We start from the raw sequence: 18,911 nt of genomic DNA on the forward strand, positions 1-18,911 counted from the left end.
GCATCTTTCCACGGACTTAGATCCGTCCGTCACCCGTAAATCTTCTCTGGGGCAGTGTCTGTTCAAATCTCCGGCCCTTTTCTAACGTGGACCACTGGCCTGCTTCGGATGTACACTACATGACACACAGATTAGAGATACCGTAGGTTTTCCGTCACTAACAAAGGACTACACGGTCAGTGGCTGGAAACAGCAGATTCACCTCGTCGCAGTGCCGGTGGCCGGGAGGGTGGCCCGGCTCTCGCGGGCTGGTCGAGGGGCAGCACGGCTGCTTCCTTCCCGCAGGCCCTGGGGCAGAATCTGGTTCCGTGCACGGGTGTGCAGGTCTGGGGTCTGGCTCCTGCCCGCCGTGAGCCACACGTCCCTCGCGGCGTCTAGAGGCTGCTCCTCATCTTGGCTCTGGCGCTGCCGGGTCCAGACCACCTGCCCAACCAAAGCCGAGAAGATGATGGAGTTTCAAGAGCTCGTGTGATTAGTTTGGGTCCACCTGGATAATCCGGCACCGTCTCGTCTCTACGTCTTAATCGCACCCGTCTGCGAAGTCCCTCTTGCCATCCAATGTGACGCAGATCTGGGCTCCACGGAGTAGGACCTGGGCATCTCCGGGGCACCACTCCCCTACCCAGTAGCAGCCCCCACGTGCTCTGGCTGAACGTCCGCCGTCAGGTTTGTGCTTCGGAATTCTTTCTCCCAGGCTGTGGTTTGCCTTCCTACTTTCACAACGATGCCTGCTGAAGAGTAAAAGGTTTTAATTTTGAAGAGTCCGACTTACAATTACTTCTTACGTCCTAGTAAAGAAATCTTTGCCACATTCAAGGTCCCTCAGACTTTCCTCCTGCTCTCTTCCAGAAGTTTTGTAATTTTAGGCCTTATATCTCAAGCTACTTTTTGTACATGGTGAAGTAACAAGGATTTTTTTCCTGTATAGGGCTATCCGACTGTTCTGGCCCCTTCATTAAAAGCATCGTCCTTTCCCCACCGCACTGCCTCAGTACGTTTGTCAAAAACCCTCTCACCATAAATCTGTGGTCTCTTTCTAGACTTTGTATTGTGTTCAAGGGCCCCGTGGCGTCCCCCTCGGTGCCGACGCTGCATGGTCCTGCCATAACTCTGTCATACTCTTTGCTATCAGGTGGTAGAAGTCCTCCAGCTCTGTTCGCTTTCGCAAAGTTGTTTTGCCTACGCTAGGTCCTTTGTATTTCTGTATATATTTTAGAATCAGCTTGTCAATTTTTGCCCGAGTCTCGGTATTCTGACGGGGGCTGAGCTGACTCTGCAGAACATGGGGAGGACCGATACCTGAACAATGCAGACTCCTCTATAGGACGGCACCTCTCTCGTTCACGGACATTTCCCACACTGATGTGTTGTGGTTTTCAGTGCACAGAGCTTACGTATCTCCTGTCTGATGGATCCCCAGGATTTCATTCTCAAGTGTTCACTGCTGACATGCAGGAGGGCAAGTGGGTTTTGAATATTGAACCTTGTATACGGCTACGTTTCCTAAACTCAGTTACTTGGTCCTTTGTTGCAGATTTCAGGATTTTCTACATGAAGGATCGTGTCATCTGTGCATAAGGACTTTTCCCTTTCCAACCAGATGCCTTTTATCCCCTTTGGTTGCCTTACTGACCAGCCAGAGCCCCGGTCTGCTGAACAGGCCTGATGAGGACACGGTGCCTTCATCCTAGCACAGTTACTGAAGGCGACTACTGGTTGTGTGTTCATCTAGTTCTCCTCGCAGTTTTACCGGTTTTTGCTGTTGTTTGAAGCTCTGCTATGAGATCGTGGATACTGAGGACTGTCACGTTGTTTCTGATGAGTTACCTTTCCACTTACGCCCCTGGTAACATCCATGGCAGCAAAACCTTTGTCCCAAGTGGACACGCCCGCTCCAGGCTCCGTCTGGTCAGTGTGCTATGGTGGCAGGTGTCCCCCCATTTCACTGTTCGCTTATTTGCACCTTGATGATTTCTCGTAGGCGGTACGTAGCTGTGTCTTGTTTTACAACCCAATTAACAATCCTTTAACTTGGGACTTCAGACAACTGACCTTCCCCTTGCTCGCTGCCCCGTTTAAGTATAATTTTAGAGGAGGACGTGTCAGATTCCCCACCTGCTCTTTAATTGAGATACACCACTCACATGCAACTCACCACCTTCCAGACGTACCATTCAGGGACATTCACTATATTCACAGAGCTGCACAACCTTTACCACTCTCCCACTCCTGAACGTTTTCGACCCCGCCAAAGAAACCCTGCCCCGGAGCGCGCACTCCCTGGTCGCCCCCCAGCCTCTGGAAAACCACCACCTGCTTGCTAGCTAAGTCAGCAGTCTGGGCCATTTCACAGAAGCGGAATCACGTGGCCTTCTGTGTCCGGCGGCCCCCCCCCACCTGAGCAGGCGTTCCAAGCTCCCCCAGGCTGTGGCAGGTGTCACACACGATCCTCTGAATCGCCAGATAATATCCATCGCGGGCACGTACACACTTCCCAGCGGATGGATATTTGGGTTATTTCCACTGTCTAGCTATTAACCGCTAAAAATAGCTACTGAGTATTTGAATACTCAACGCTGAATGTTGAATAGCTTTGAACATGTGTCTAGCAGGGCACACCAGCCCCCTTGCTTCTCTCAATGCTCAGCTGCCAAGAGACTCGGCTACACCTGTCTGGGCTGACTCCAGCTGCCCTCCCAACAACCCCCACCTGCTTGCAAGTGTCCTCGCTCGCCCACGACGCCCCCAGGGCCGAGCACTCACTTCCCTCCCCAGTGCCGTAGTACACTGTGGGGAATGCACTTGTGCAGTCTACGTTCCAGACTACTGCCTGAGGCAAAAGTACTCCCTCAATTTTAATTGCTCCCACTGCTCAGAGCCAGGCTGCTTTCCAGAAAGTCTGTACCTATTGACAGCCACGGATCACATCCGAGTCACCTGCGAGGTCGAACGGTTTTCGGGACTACCGGCGTTTTTCTAATTCCTATTTTTCGAGACGGCACTTAAGTTCAGCTTCTCAAGCGTCTTACCTTCCGGTTGGTTTCCCGCCATCTCCTCCCCTTGTGTACCCCTTCCTCCTCCACCGTTAACATCCTGTGCTTATGAAGCCAGGACAACTACGGCTGGGGGCCAGTCCTTCCAGTTACTCGCCCAGGGCTCCTGATCGTGTCCCTCGGCACCTGGTGCACAAACACAAGGCCGAGCTGGGGACACGTATTTGTGGTCTCCACTCTTCCACCTCTGAACTCCCTCCCTCCCGCCCATAAGAAACGGGGTTCGGTACCAGGGACGGCTGCCGCGTCCTGGCTGGAGACAGCGTGGCTGCGCGTGGCCGGGGCTGTGGTGTCAGTCTCGGCTGCCGGCGTGGAGGCGCCTGCACGCACTGCCTCTGGGCCCTGGCGGTCTCCCCGGGACGGAGTTCATACCGGAAGTCCCCTTCATAAACCGTACGAACGCAAACACCTTCAATCAGAATCATGGGATGACCCTGAACAGTGCGCGGCGCTATCATCCTGACCAACGTGGGCAGTCTGCAGAGGCGGGCAGTTCTACCACTTCCGTTTACCATTCGAGAGACTAGAGAACGGGGGGGAAGGGCCTGACCTGCTGCCCAGATCACACTGCACGTTACCAGAAAAGCTGGGGGCATCTTAAGAAACATAAATTACAGGGGCGCCTGGCCGGCTCAGCCAGTGGAGCAGGTGACTCTTGATCTCAGGGTCGTGAGTTGGAGCCCCATGTTGGGGGGTGAAGATTACTTAAATAAATGTTAAAAAAAAAAAAAAAGAAAGAAAGAAACATAAATTAGGGTTTTATGGTAAAAGTCTTAAACATTTAATGAAAAAAACTCAAAGCAGTGCGTTATTTACATGTAGGTAAGAAAAAAACACCAAGGGCTCATCCTGGGGGCTGTCGGAGAGTTTACACACACCCCGTCACCCAGAAGCTGTCCCTGAGCACCTCCCAACCAGAGCACAGGGCGGGCAGACGGCCACCAGCTCCCCATCAGCACGGAGGCTCCTCAGATCAGGTCAGCCACTAAGAGGAAGAAAGGCACGTATTAAGGAGTAATACAAACACAATGAAAACGCACAACTCTGACCGGAGGCTCACAAGAGACTTCCCCAAAACAGAAGGAGAACAGGAAAGGGACTCCAGGGTCCCCACACCAGGGACAGGCATCCGCTCACCGTTCATGGGCATCTCGTCGATCTGGGTGGAGTAGTACTGCTCGATGTCCCTCAGGATGCGGATGTCGTCATTCTTCACGAAGTTGATGGCCACCCCCTTGCGGCCGTAGCGGCCCGACCGCCCAATTCTTCAAGAGCAGAATAAACCATTTCAGTAAACGCAGCAGGAAAGGTGTCAGTAAACCCACCAACAAGGAGACCCCCGAGAAGCCCGCCCATACCTGTGTATGTACAATTCTCTGTTATTGGGCAGGTCGTAGTTAATGATGAGGGACACCTGCGGGACGTCCAGCCCCCTGGCCCACACGTCTGTGGAGATGAGCACCCGGCTGCAAAAAGAGAAGGAATTTGAGGCAATCACCTCAGTCATAGAAGTTTTAGAGCGCCTGGGTGGCTCAGTCAGTGAATCATCTGACTCCTGATTTCGGCTCAGGTCATGATCTCAGGGTCATGGGATGGAGCGCCGCATCGGGCTCCGCGCTCAGCAGAGTCTGCTTGTCCTTCTCCCTCTGGTCTTCCCCCCACCCCTATAAATAAAATCTTAAGGAAAAAAAAAAGGTCCTAGACTGACTAGGAGTTGAAAACACATCGGGTCATCCTCACACGGGCCCCCCCTCCGCAGGTGTGAGGGGTCGCCACACCAGACCTGTGCAGAAGGGCACTTCACGTCCGCAGCTGTACTGAGTCCCTGCACACTACCAACTGATAAAGACAACTGAAGTGTCTCTCACTGTACTGCATTTAATTTGTCGAAAGCCAGTCCCCTGTCAATCACTGGGAAATACATTTTACTTCTGCCAGCAAGGAGTCAGGAAAGGTAGCGTCAGTGACTTCGGTGCGGGGTTCAGCGTGTGTTCAAATCTGAGCTGCAACTCGCACCACTCTGCCCTTCAGCCAGGACAGGACCCGACAGACCACCGGCCGAGCACCCGCAATGTGCTGGAATCGGATGTCTGGCTGTGTCAAATACACACAGGATTTTGAATACTTAGAACACAAAGAAGGCAAAAAAACCTTAATTTGTATTTTTAATGCTAATTAAATGTTGAAAATGTTGAAATAATATGCCACATCGGGTTGAATAAAATATATTAAAAATCAACTTCACCTGCTTCTTTTTATCTGTTTTACTGTGGCTACCAGAAAATCCCAGATTATACGTATGGCTTGAATTATAGGTTATCGGACACGACTGCTCTAGGAGCACTCAGAATATGAAGGGACAGCAACGTGGGACAAGAGTTCAAAACAGAACAGGACGGTGTCACAGCCACGTCATCACCTGCACGCGCAGCCCCAGGGGGAGAGGACAGGACCCCAGCCGCGCCGGGAGGGGAGGCCGGGCTCAGAGGTCAGATGCCTGTCAGACAGGAGCCAAGACGAGAGCCACACCGAGACACATCAGGGTGGAAACGGGAAAAACAGCACACACAGCAGCGGGGGCAGCAGGGACTTCACAACGGAACAACCGTAACCCAGAATTCTCTCAGCAAATCCCTCTCTCGAGACAACGGAAGGAGGCATTTCACAGTGAAGCAAACACTTCCAGACAAACTAAAACCCACATCTGGTCACTGGCAGCCCCAAATTAAATACATGAAGACGTTCTTCAGGGAGAAGGAAACCCATCCAGACAGAAAGTCAGAGACAAAGGAAAAGAGAAACAAGTGGTGAATACGTGTCTGAACGTAAATACACTTTGTCAGGCAAAGATGTCGTGTGGAGTTTCCACAGAAGGGCAGGGTCTGACGGCACCACTTCCAGCCTCTGTGGGCAGGGACGGCGGCCTCAGTGCCCATCACGACAGGTGCTGAGCACGGACACACGCGCTGTGCTAAGGAGGCTACTCAACTCATGAAGGTAGGAACATTTTCCAAAATCAGAACTGGGGAGAAGGAGTAAGAGTAAGAATGAATCCAAAATAAAGAAATAAAGGAATTAGAGAATATGAAAAACAAAACGCACTTACGACACAGCCGGTTTAAACCACACGTACCAGCGTCGGCGTTAATAAAACCAGAGCAGTGGCTCCAATTAAAAGACCGCCATCACCACCGGACTGCAGGAAAACCCAAACCGGGACGCTGCGGGCCGCGCGCACCGAGGACGCCGCAGCTTCCGGCCACCAACGGGAGGCGGAGGGTGTGAGGGTGCCCGGGGGGGACAGGATCGGCCGCGGCCGCCGTGGCTGCATCACAGCAGGATGGGAGACAGACGCTTCTGTGACGAAAGCTGCGCCTCCGCCAACAGTGATGCCGCGTCGCAGACCCGGCCTTAGGACACATCTGGCAGGAGCTCGCCGAGCCTCCAAGAACCGCATCCACGGCCCTTGCGATGCCGACGGGACGGTTACGAGACAGAGGCGAGGATGCGGAGCACCCCCAGGGCACCCCACGGCGCTCAGCCTGCGCACGCACGCACACACGCACACATGCAGCGTCTGGAAAGGGAGCGTGCGCTGGGCCACCAAGCACATCTGAATACAAGTCAACAAAGCACGTTCTCTGACCACAGTGGGATTAAGCCAAAGACCAATCATGGAAAGATGAACAGAAGAACAGAAAATCTCCTTACCCGACAACGAAGAAACATGCTTCAAATAAGGCGACCGACCTACCCAGTGAAGGCCGCCACCACTCAACCTAGCCCAGGGCACCCCGGCAGCCCCCACCACAGCCGGGAGCGTGAGGGGAACCCGGCACAGCCGCGGACGGAGGGCCCAGGGAACACCACCGGCGGGACCGGGTGCCGAGAGAGGAGCTGGCCCACCTGGCGCCGGACCGGAACTCCTTCATGATGGACTCGCGCTCCTTCTGCGGCATGTCCCCGTGCATGGACGAGACCGTGAAGTTGGCTTCTCTCATCTTCTCTGTCAGCCAGTCGACCTGCACGTCAAACCAGCAGACGCCACCGTAAGCTCGGAAACCAAACCAGATGGTGTGTTCTGGATTTTACTGCAATCGCCTACGGCAGAACCAACGTGAATGTGCACAGCGCACGTGCTCTTAAAACTCAGACCGATCTTCACTAGACGTGCAGAAAACTGCACTTTCCCTAGCACATATAGGGCAAAACTCCTCTTATTTGTTCCATATAAATTTCTCAAGGGAAAAAAAAGACTCTCTCTCACTGTTCTCATTTGAAATTTAAATTCCCATCTTTTTTGGAAGGTGGCCCAACTCCTTTCCCTGTTTCAAGGAAGCCGCCGGGGCTCTCCGCTGCACCTGCACACGAGCATCACTTGGGAGCCTACAAAACGCAGGCCCAGGGCCCACCTAAAACCAGTGACTCCCGAGCCTTCGCTCGTGGGACCAGCATCAACACTTCCGCACAGTCCACCGGACACGCCCGAGTGCTCGCTCCTGAGCCTCTAAGGAGAAGGGCTGACCAGCGTTCCTATGAGAACCAACCTTCCGTTTGGGCCCGAAGGACACTGAACAGCTCAAGGCGGCTGCATACCTTCCTTTTGGTGTTACAGAAGATGACCGCCTGAGTGATGGTCAGCGTGTCGTAGAGATCACATAGTGTGTCAAATTTCCACTCTTCCCTCTCCACCGCCACAAAAAACTGCTTGATGCCTTCTAGAGTCAATTCATCACTGGAAGACAAAGACAAGTCCGGTGAACACATTCTTCCACCGAGGTCTGCGGGCGCACACAAGCCAAGCACAGTTCCTGGCGCCTGCCTGCCCCACGGCGGCCCCCGCCCCTCCCGGCCGCAGCCCTCCCAGCAGTCAACACTTCCGCCACATGGGCCACACGCCGACCAGTCTCAGCCTTCAACGGCCGCTATCCCTCGGATTATGTATTTTACTCCCACAACACTGATGGACAAACACCATCAGCTAGTTGATAAATTTGGAATTACTGGGCCAAGAGAGAATGCACATACATAAGCTGGCGTTTCAAAACAGAAAATAAGAATTTTCACGTTTTCAGGCCCAGGTACAAGCTATGCGGCTATGTTTTCGCACCACCCAGAAGCAGGGCATTCCTACCGCTTCACCAGGATGCGGATGGGGTCCGTCATGAACTTGTTGGTCATTTCCAGGATTTCGTGAGGCAGCGTGGCGCTGATGAGTACCACCTGCGTGGCTGGGGGCAGGTACCTGTACACGTCGTAAATCTGCTCTTTGAAACCTGGGACAAAGGACGAGGCACGGTGAATTCTGAAGGCTCACACTTTGACACAAGCGGCGACCGTGAGGTGTGAGGTTGTACACGGACTCTCTTCCACAGAGCCGGGAAACCCATGCTCCCTGCCCCTCTGCCGCTCCCTGCCCCTCCCCGGTAGGCTCTGGGGGTCACGGCTCCACCCCAAGAGGCCGGGGTGCCGACAGTTAAGAGCAACAGAAACCCAGTGCTGGGTCGCCCACAAGCTCACACGCTTGCTGGCAGTCAAGGCTCAGTCCCAGCTGCTGCTGCCCTGGGACGACCTGCGTCCACTGTGGCCACATCTGCCACATTTAAGAGAATCCAGAGATCTGGATTTTTATAAAACAATCTTCCAGTTATAAAACAACTCCCACATACGAAATCATTATAGTTGTGTACTGGAAACTAGGACATCATGCATCAACTACACTCAATCCGTGGCACCTGGCCCACAGGTCACCATGCCACCACTCTACCCACCCTGGGCAGGATGGGGTCAGCAGGCGAGCGTGTGACAATGCCCAGCCTCCCAGGGCCCCCAACAGACCTCGAGGCTGTGATCACACAAACGACAGAGCCCAAGATCTGCCTTTCTAACAAATTCCCAGAGGACGTGGACACTGCTGGTCCAGAGACCTCACCCCAAGAAGTGCTGCCCACGGGACGGGAGCACAAGGAGCGACCGGCAGCCACAGCTTCCTCAGACACTAAGGAAGCCCCGCGGGCCCTGCAGTAGCTGTGCGTCTCACCCAGCTCAAGAGCAGCCCCTGGGGACCTGGACACCAGGAGAACCCCCGAGAACCCCACCTGCACTGCTGCTTAGCGCCTCCTCCACCCGGGTGACCCCGACGTCTGGGAGGCACCCCACCAACGCCCTGGTATGATGCGGGAGACCGGGCCGGGGGGGGGGGGGGGGGTGGAGGGGGGGCAAGGGGGGGGACAATGTAACAAGGTGACATTTTCATGACGTGTTTCCCCACCACGGACTAATGCCCCAGCTGTCATCACTGAGGGGCACCACATATCTGTCCTAAGACATTTTGCTAAAACACATTAAAAACCTAGAAAGTACACATATAAGTCCAGAAATTTATCTTATCAACTGGTGAAAGAATAAAACCAGCCTAGACAACCAGTAAGACTAGTTAAATAAATAGAGTATCTAAACACAATACCCCACTGCCACAAAACCAGCTTCCCTGACACACTCCTGCGCCCCCACCGCCCACGGCAGACATCTCTACCCGCCCATCTCGAGCGCACGCCTCTCCGTCAGTGCCGAGCCCCAGACGCAGTCTGGGCAGAGATGCCGGGGTTCTGGCTGCCACGGGCCTCACGCACCCCCCGCCCCCCGCCCCCGGTGAGAAGAGCAAGGTGCACATTTCACGTCCCCAGCCGCCCCCAGGGCACGAGGCTTTCTGCTGACACCGGCAACATTTGCATTCGCTCCACGTTTCAACTCTATGTCGTGAACACGTTAACAGTTCAAGGTCAGGAAGACATCTAGGCTTTTGTGACTCATACCTTTATTCAACATCTCATCGGCCTCGTCCAACACCAACATCTTGATGGCACGTGTCCTCAAACTCCTGCGCCGAATCATGTCTGTAGAATCAGTGTGAAATCATTAGACCTCAGGCTACGAGGAAGCAGCCAGCCACTCCACCTGGTTTCAAAGCATTTCAGAGACTTCTGTCCACTTCTTACACGTCACCCCAACACTCCAGCACGCAGCACAGCAAACGGAGAACAGTGCTGGGTCACTCGAGCGTGTCTTACAAACACTACCCACTGCACGACTGTTACAGACAAAGTGCTTACCGAAGACACGCCCGGGTGTGCCGGCCACAACGTGCTGCCCGTAGTCCAGCTTCCTGATGTCCTCCCCCACGTTGGTGCCCCCAATGCAGGCGTGGCACTGCACGTTCATGTAGTCCCCCAGAGCGAGCAAGCCCTGAATTAAAACAGGGGTCACATCCGGGGCGTGCCCTCAGGACCACACTGAAGCCAGAGACCTCAGAGTTTCCCCAAAGTGCAGGTCATCTCTACTCCAATGTAAGATGACCCAAGTATTATTTACGCCATAAAACTACAAAAAGACCCACCCTCCCTCTTCTAGGCTTTTCTGTGCCAAAATGAAGTTCATTTTACTGGTTTCCTTCTTTTTTTTTTTTCTTCAAGATTTTTATTTATTTGACAAAGAGAGGCAGAAAAAGAGCACAAGCAGGGGGAGTGGGAGAGGGAGAAGCAGGCTTCCCACCAAGCAGGGAGCCCAATGCGGGGCTCGATCCCAGGACCCCGGGATCATGACCTGAGCCGAAGGCAGACGCTTAACGACTGAGCCACCCCGGCGCCCCAATTTTACTGGTTTCTTATTACACAAACAATACATTTTAATTACAAAAATACCCCAAAAATGCATGAAATTCATAATCCTAGCCACCTAAAGACAATATTAACACCTTAATGTATATCAAGTCTTTACTCTGTTAAGTACAAAAACTACAATTATTTTACTAAAATGGATTTCTGTTGAAAAAATTACAATTCTGAGACTACAAAAAGCTATTGGAATCACACCAGCTACACTAAAAATAACTTAGTATAAACCAGCAACTCCTGTAATGATGATTTATAACAAAATGTTAGGAATCAGAAAACAGAATTTGAAGGAACCGAAAAGTAGGATTAGATTAAATCAACCGGCCAGCCTTTTACAGCTGAACTAGAAGCAGCACTCGCGAACACGGCACCGCCTCCCGTCGGCTCACCTTCTGGATCTGTACAGCTAACTCTCTTGTTGGAGCCAAGATCAAAGCCTGGGTTTCGCGAACCTAGTAAAATAATTTGTCAGAAAACAGAGAACCCTCAGTCGGATGCAGATCTGTTTTGAACGTTACCATGTGTTAGCCCCACATCTCATTTCTAATGGAGATAAACGGACCCGAATATAAGTTCAAGTGTGAACCCAGCAATCGTGGGGTACACTGGGCAGGATTCTTGCTTGCAGACAAGAATGTCCCCTAAAATATCTCCCCATTTAAATGACAAGGAATTTATGACAGAGTATTAGTTAGCTCTCATATTAGCGTGCAGTTCAGAGTACCTTAAAAAATTTGAGTCCGTACAACTAAATAGACATTTTTAAAAACTATCCTTTTTGAACACTGCAATTACAGGAGAAAAGGAAGTACTTCCTAGGATTAAAGGAAGGTTCGTTTGCAGAGCGGCAGATTACCTGGATATCCAAACACTGGAGGACAGAAATGCTGAAGGTGGCAGTTTTGCCTGTACCAGACTGCGATCTGAGAAAGAAAACACAGGTCCGGGGTGAAGAAGGACGGGCTACCTGGTCCCACTCTCACCCCCTCACCCTCAGCAGCGCTCCGAGGGGCGGGCTGCAGAAGCACCTGGGCAGCTTCTTCCGACCAGACGCCCACCTCCCCAAGGGGACCAACACCTTCACGGCAAGGAGTGGGACTCCGCACAGTGTCACGGCGGGAAGGCCAGCAGATGCAGCTCTTGCATCAGGGGCGGTCGGAGCTGCAGGGTCTATAACCCTGACAAGTGTTACAGGTGGCAGAAAAAGAGAGATTCCCTTTTTAAAAAAGGTAATGCTCTTCTGTAATTTGGGACCAAAACCGTCCTCCAAAAATAATTTTTCTTGTAAACAAGTCTTTAAAATTAAGGCAAATCAGGAATAAAGCCATTAAGAGAGTATTATAAATCATTCCACATACCAACCGAGAAATAAAGCTGGCTAAAAGTACAACAGCTCTCTAGAGTAAAGCACACAAAAACAAAAAACAAGACACCCTGCGGCTAAAGTCCAGGTAAGGGTTGGCGGCGAGTCTGTGGAAGAGAAGAGCGGCCCTCCCAGCGCACTCAGCTAACTAGCCCCCAACCCCGATCGGTGCCAGGGACGTACTGAGCAATGACGTCTCTGCCTTTAATTATCTGCTTGATGGCTCGCTGCTGGATGGCCGACGGTTTCTCAAAACCTGTAAAAAGAAACAGAAAGTTAGTTCTAACCACAAGGACACTGGAAGCTCCTTGGTGCACTGATGGGTATCTTTAAGGCCCCACCTTCACCCCTCCGAACCCAAAATCCAACACACCGGAGCTCTCAAGAAACAGCAGCTGAATGAATTAGGCTCAACTGTATTTTTAAACTAACATGAATCTTATTTGTACAGACAAAATCTCTATAAAAGAAACATCGTTGTAGAATTCAGAGACCCCAGTTAGATTACTAAAAAAAACCCCAACATGTTAATGGTGGTCCTCCTGAGAATGGGTGGGAGAGGCTCGCCTTTTACCCCGACTCCTTCTGTGCTGATGTTACAACACCCTGCATCGCTTTTTACTGTTTCCACTACTTTTTTTTTTTTTAAGGTTTTTTTTTTTTTTTTTAAGATTTTATTTATTTATTTGATAGAGAATGAGAGACAGAGAGCATGAGAGTCAGAGGGAGAAGCAGGCTCCCTGCCGAGCAGGGAGCCCGATGCGGGACTCGATCCTGGGACTCCAGGATCATGACCTGAGCCGAAGGCAGTTGCTTAACCAACTGAGCCACCCAGGCGCCCTCCACTACTTTTTAAACTACGAGAGTGGAAAATGAATCCAGGAGCACTGTAGCCACCCCTTTCCTCGCCAGATCAGTCTGGATGCTGTTCATGCTGCTACATCGGCGCTGACTCCACGGCTCGGGTGGTTCTGTGGGGGGTCCACGCTGTGCTCCTTCCACGTGTGATGCAGCCTCATGAACTACGACCCCACCCCCTCCAACACAGCCATTACCAAAGAATGAGGCTACTCTGAAGGAGTAAATGTTATCTTCCAGGTACACAGAAGTTTATGTACAAAAGATGTATTTTAGTTTTTTCTGGGTAGTCCTTTAAAATGTAGTACGGATTCCCCGTCTAACATTAAAACTGTAACAGATGATTTAAAACCCTCGTGATGACCAGGCACATGGATGGGGAACTAAAAACAGTGTTTGGGGCAGGGATGTCCTGGATGCCAAGAGGCAGGCAGGACTGTCAGCCTCACCGCCCGGCTCGGCAGCAATGGCACTTCTCACCTCCCATCCCCTTGCTCCCTCTAAACTGTGGTAATATCAAGGACTGTTGGGTAAAACGCGGCCTAGTCCCACGCGTTAGGCAAAGATGCTGATCACTCCCATCTGCATCCGCAACCCCACCTATTCCCAGGCTCCCGACATCTCCAACCAGACGGCTCACAGGCCCCTCAGACTCACCTGCCTCCCTCAAGTGCTCCCCACCTACGCAAATGGCAGCACCACCCACCAGGTGCTCACAACATCCAGGAATCCTCTTTCCCCTGCTGCTCACATTCAACCCATCTCCACCTCAACACCATCAACTCTCTCCTGGACTCACGTCCCTCCTTCCTCCCCTGCCTCACCTCTCTTTAAATCCACACTCCCAGAATAACCTCCGAAAGTGCAAATCTGACCGTGTCATTCCCCTACTTAAAACCCTCCAATGGCTTCGCACTGCACTTAGAAATAAAATTCAAGCTCTTCATCACCTCAGAGGATGCTCTGCAAGATCTGGCCCTGCCTGCCGCTCCAAAGTCGCCCTGGGCTCCCACCACGGAGGGCTTCTTTCTGTTCCCGGAAGGCATCCGACTCAGTGCTGCAGGGTCCTGGCACCAGCTGCTCCCTCTGCCCGGTCCTCTCACACGGGCTCCTTAATCCAGACCTCAGCTCAAAGATCAGCCCCTCCTGGGAGCCCCCTTACCGGTCAGCCCCACTACTCCCCTCACCCTGCCCCTTCGCAGCCATCACCACTGCCTGAAGCAAGCTCGGCTCCAGGCTGCGCTTCTGCCCGAAGTCACTTAAGCTCCCTTAGGGCACGAGCCTGCGGGGTTCAGTGCTAAATCCTCAGGGCCCAGACAGCGCGGGTCCCTAGCACCTGCTGGATACAAGCCTGTTATCCGCTGCAGGAGTGACCCCCGGCGCCCGAAGACTTCACAGCCCTCGCCGGGCCCAGCGAGGTGCTGTGCACCCAGGACGACGCGCCGAACCCATCACTGGCCCCGGGACTCCCTCCCCGCCCCGCCCCCGCCCTCCCGCCCGCGCCCCGCGGTCCCCGACCGTAGGCGTAGATGCCGCGCAGCAGGTCCTCCCGCAGGCCCATGGTGTCGAACGTGGGCGTCACGTCCACCTCCTCGCTGGTCTCGAATTCCACTTTGGTCATGTCTTCCTCTTTGAGCAGCCGCTTCCGCGCCGAGCCCGAGGTCGCCATCGTGGCCGTGGCCGCCATGATCCCGAGTCCGCTGAGAGCGGAGCGCGCGCCGCAGCGGAAAGCGGAAGCAGGGCCCCGCGCGGCCGGCGCCAGGAACTGACGCCACCGCGCGCGTGCGTACGGGCGTGCGTCGGGGGCCGCGAGCTTCTCTCCACGTGAAAAGGGAGACGGGGCGGGATTGAGGGAGAGGGGCGGGGCTGCTGCCGCTCTCGCGCGATTTAAGCTCCCGCAGGATCTCGCCGGGGGCGGGGCACCGCCCAGCTCCTATAAATACGGCGGAGGCGCGCGGGAATGGGATTTGAGTGGGTTACCCAGTCGTGGTTGCTTGCGTCTTTGTTGCCGGGCTGGCGGGCCTGGAGCTCCCAGCTGACGGCCGCCACCGAGCGAGGAGCCCCGTCCGCACCCTCATTCCGCCAAGGTCCCCGGCTCGGGTGGAGGGCGCCCGCTCGCCGCGGGAAAGGCAGCGCTGGCGCCCGATGGAAAACCTCACGCAAACGGTCTCCTTTTGGAAAGCCTTGCTACCAGCTCTGATGAGGTGGCCGGGTTTTAAGACCCTAAGGAAGAGAGCCCCGGCGCGGTCGAGTGTGTGAGGGGAGCGCCCCGGGCACGCCCCCGGGCTGCGCTGCACCTGCAGCTGCCGGGCCCCCTGTGGGCGGGGGGCGCAGACACGCCTGCCCAGGAAGGGGGCCCCGGAGGGCTTGGCTTTTCCCTGTGCGCGGGAGCCGGTCCTGCGTCTGACCCTAGACTTCCCTAAGTGCCCCCTTCCCTGCTCGCCCCTGGACCCGCGTCACCTCCTGACCTGGCTTCATCCCGTGTTCGAGATCCAGAGTCGCGCTTTTAACTTCGTGAGGGTTACACTCGCTTTTTCACTGTGTGCTTGGCTCGCATGACTGGGCACGTCTTTAATCCACCACATCTCTCCAGGGGTGTTTGAACGCTCTCCTGTTGTGAAGGTTAATTTAGTTAAAAGTGGATAAATGCTTCATCCACTAAACCAGCCACATGCAGAGTGCAGTGGGTTGCAATGTTGACAGCAAACAAGTCAATGAGGGCGGGCTTCTCCTGAAGCTCTGGCCCTACGGGCAGAATATGTCCAAATGCTACAAGGTGGTTGACCTGATAAACACGCCTAGTAAGAATGCTGGTATTCGTCAAATATTAAATATTTCTAAAGCTGGCTTTCTTTCTTAGACTTTAAAATAAAATGTAAGTTGTTATGTCCTCTTGCTCCACAAAGGATTATCTGGGGCCCCCTCTGAGGTTGTACACACTGTTTTGCAAGCTGTGCTCTCGGGCCGTGTTGTAAAATGCACATGGATTTCAAAACTGTAAGAAAAGAATGTAAAATATCTCGTGAATAACCTTTACATTGACTGTCTATTGAAATGACTGTATTTTAGATATACTGAGTTACACGAAATATGTGATTTCAATTAATTGCACCTGTTTTTAAAATATGGCTACTAGAATGTTTTAATTACACTGTATATGATATTCCTGTGGGACAGCGCTGCTCTAGGTACTTAGCCTTGCCAAGAGTGGGGGAAAGAGTAAATTGAAGATTACTGACTTTACAAGTTGTGGTATCAATGAGGAGAGAAAAAAATCCTTGCATTCCTACTAAGTGTGAAGAGGATGATTGCCTCTCTGCACTTGTTCAGATTTTTCATCTTACTCACCATCCACCGAGGCTTGTCTTTAGCCTTCACACTTTTATGCCATTTTCCTGGCAATGTTCTTTAGCCGTGTTTGAACACACATCTTAAAAGCCTCTTCCTTTTGTTTGGGGCCAATAACTTTTTGAGTTTGTAGGCCAGAGTCCATGAAAAGGACACGAGCTTTGGGGATAGGGGGGTGGTTGTCGGTGCAATCTCTCCTGAACAGTGCTCACCGGGAACAATGGGGAACAAGGCCGACTTGGTCTTTGTCCTTGAGGTTAATCTAATCCGATAGGATGACACCCTCCCCCAAAATACAGTTTGTGAAGTGAGGTGCAGGACACGGCAGGGGCTGCACCCGAATATAATAGGCAGGTTCCCCTTGGAGACCACGAGGCCTCTGGGAGGATAAAGAGGGTAAATCCACTCTAGGGAGCTCGGAGCTGGAAGTGGGTTCAATAGATCGCAGCAGAGCCGTGTTTTTATTACGTAGGACAGACGGCCCCTGGCGACTGCAGCTGGGAGAGAGTCCCTCTCTGGGGAGGCTTCCCTGCTCCAGTACTGCACCAGTTTTCACAGCCTATGCAACGCACACCGCAGGGTCAGTAGATCTGAAGCTGGTTTTGCCTTATCACCGGTAGGAAGTATAATCTAGTCAGTTGTGTATTGAGAACATGCTTTAGTTACTTGCTCTATTTGTGAAAATATTTGCCCCACGAAGCTATGTTGTGTTGGGCGTAAGCATCTGCGTACAACACAGGAATTGACAGCCCAGCTTGGGGGTCAGTAACCATTCCACTGCTTGAACATCCAGATTAATGTTTCCATTCCGTCAGAAACCTCAATTACAATTCCAGCTAGAAGGTGCAGACTAGAAATGGCCCCACTCTGAGTCCCCTAAAACATGGATTTAGAGGGCTTATCACCCCTGGGCCCCCATCCCAGGACTTTTGGTCACCACAGGGGACCCACCCATTTCTGTTTGGGTGTAAAACTTCTCTGTCTCCTGCACCTCACTTCCCACACTTTTATATTTGGGGGAGGGAGGTTACCTTACCTGATTAGACTAATCGCAGGGAGGGCAGGGTCCCATGTCTGTTTTTTCCCCATCACCGTCCAGCACATAGTAGGTGTGCCTGGATGTGTGGAGCAAGAGGGCAGGAGGAACGCAGGATGGATCTGGCTGTTTGGGAGATCCCCGAGCTCATCCCAGAGCAACGGGGAAGACAGGAACAGATCTGTGGGCTACACCACAGGAGCCCACCTGCTTCTTTTCTCTGTTACCTGTGTTGGCCTCAGGGTGGACACAAAGTGGCTAGTCTTGTCCAGGGGCAGAAGGAGGTTTGGGTGTAGTGCTGCTGGGCTGGGCTCCCATGAATCATCACCACAGGGGTTCATGCCCTGAATCCGAGGGGCTGTCCCCAAAGATGGACTTCCTGCCAGAGGTCCCTGCCCACCACCAGGTATTAGAGGGTAAACACTAGAGAGGCATGGACCTCTCTAGCCCCACCTAGTCGGGGGGACAGCTTACTAAGCTCCAGAACCCACTGGCTGGACCCAAGACTACACACTGCTGGTGTCCAGCATTTGGGCGGCAGGAGTACAAGAGCATCTTTCTGGTGCAGGCACTGTTCCAGGTGCTGGAAGGGGCAGTGGACAGGACAGACGGCACTGCCTCGCAGAGCTTGTGTTCCGTAGGAGGGCAAGCCCTACAAATCATGTAAACCAGTTAGATAATTGCAGGTTTTAGAATTGCGTGATGGAAAACAAAACAAAAAAAAGCAACGTGGAAGAGAGTTAGTGGGTCGCTGATTTACCAGGTGACTGGAGGACGGTGCCCCGTACATTATTAAGGGAGGTGGCCATGGCAACACCCCAGGGAGGAGTGTTCCAGGAAGAAGGGACCATGAGTGTGAAGACTCCCGGACAGGCAGGGGATTGGTGCCATCAACAGACAGAGAGCCAAGGTGGCTGTGGCATCATGAACGTGGGCAAGTGTGGGGGTTGGAGAAGAGGAGAGCAAGGCCAGATCATAAAAGGTCTCACAGGATGTGAGTGGAGTTTAAATTCCTTCTGGTGGCCACAGGAGTCACTTCAGGGTGGTCTTTCTTTGGGAAGAGAGGAATGCATTCTGATAAGCGTTTTAGAAAGATGACCTGGCTGAGGCAAGAGGTCCAGAGGCTGGCCCAAGGGGCCGCAGAGCCCTGTTGGACAGGTGGTGGCAGCTGCCAGAGCCGGAGCAGTGGAGATGGGGAGAGGAGGACTGGGGAGAGGTTGGGGTGATGTATGGGGCGGGCAGGGGCTGTCAAGGCTCAAGAGGACTAAGATGGACTCCTGGGTTTCTGGTGTGAGCATTCTGAGTGGCCGCAGAGAGATGGGGAGGCCATAGGACAGCAGTGGAGGGTTGCCTGGGGGCAAAGTTAATAGATCAATAGACCCCAGGAGTACAGGTGCGCACCGGTTTATGGCAGCACGACTCACGATTGCCAGAAGGTGGGAACAGCCCAATGTCCGTGGAGGGATGAGTGGATAAACACAACGTGGTCCATCCACACAACGGGTGGAATCATTCAGCCACTATGCTGAGCGAAAGAAGCCAGATGCAAAAGTTCACATATGTACGATTCTATGAAATGT

General features: G+C 53.0%; 1 protein-coding gene across 1 annotated transcript; it reads right to left on the reverse strand.

Annotated features, from left to right (window-relative positions):
• Positions 1–3,810: 3,810 nt before the first annotated feature.
• EIF4A3 (eukaryotic translation initiation factor 4A3) lies at positions 3,811–14,711 on the reverse strand. The gene is made up of 12 exons (XM_032429867.1): positions 14,466–14,711; positions 12,273–12,345; positions 11,583–11,649; positions 11,116–11,178; positions 10,166–10,298; positions 9,869–9,949; positions 8,188–8,329; positions 7,650–7,788; positions 6,960–7,075; positions 4,412–4,519; positions 4,191–4,318; positions 3,811–4,038 (listed from the first exon to the last, which is right to left on the reverse strand). Exons 1-12 carry the CDS (start codon positions 14,632–14,634, stop codon positions 4,022–4,024), a joined length of 1,236 nt encoding a protein of 411 aa, XP_032285758.1. The 5' UTR covers positions 14,635–14,711; the 3' UTR covers positions 3,811–4,021.
• Positions 14,712–18,911: the final 4,200 nt, after the last annotated feature.

This window comes from Phoca vitulina, unplaced genomic scaffold, assembly GCF_004348235.1.
Source record: "Phoca vitulina isolate PV1807 unplaced genomic scaffold, GSC_HSeal_1.0 scaffold41, whole genome shotgun sequence".
NCBI lineage: Eukaryota > Metazoa > Chordata > Mammalia > Carnivora > Phocidae > Phoca > Phoca vitulina.

Coding starts and splice junctions, on each gene's coding strand:
- EIF4A3 (XM_032429867.1), bottom strand. CDS start 14,634: ATGGCGGCCACGGCCACGATGGCGACCTCGGGCTCGGCGCGGAAGCGG. Junction 11,179..11,582: donor TCCAGTGTTTGGATATCCAG/GTAATCTGCCGC, acceptor TTATTTTACTAG/GTTCGCGAAACCCAGGCTTT. Junction 4,520..6,959: donor GAGTTCCGGTCCGGCGCCAG/GTGGGCCAGCTC, acceptor CTCTTTTTGCAG/CCGGGTGCTCATCTCCACAG.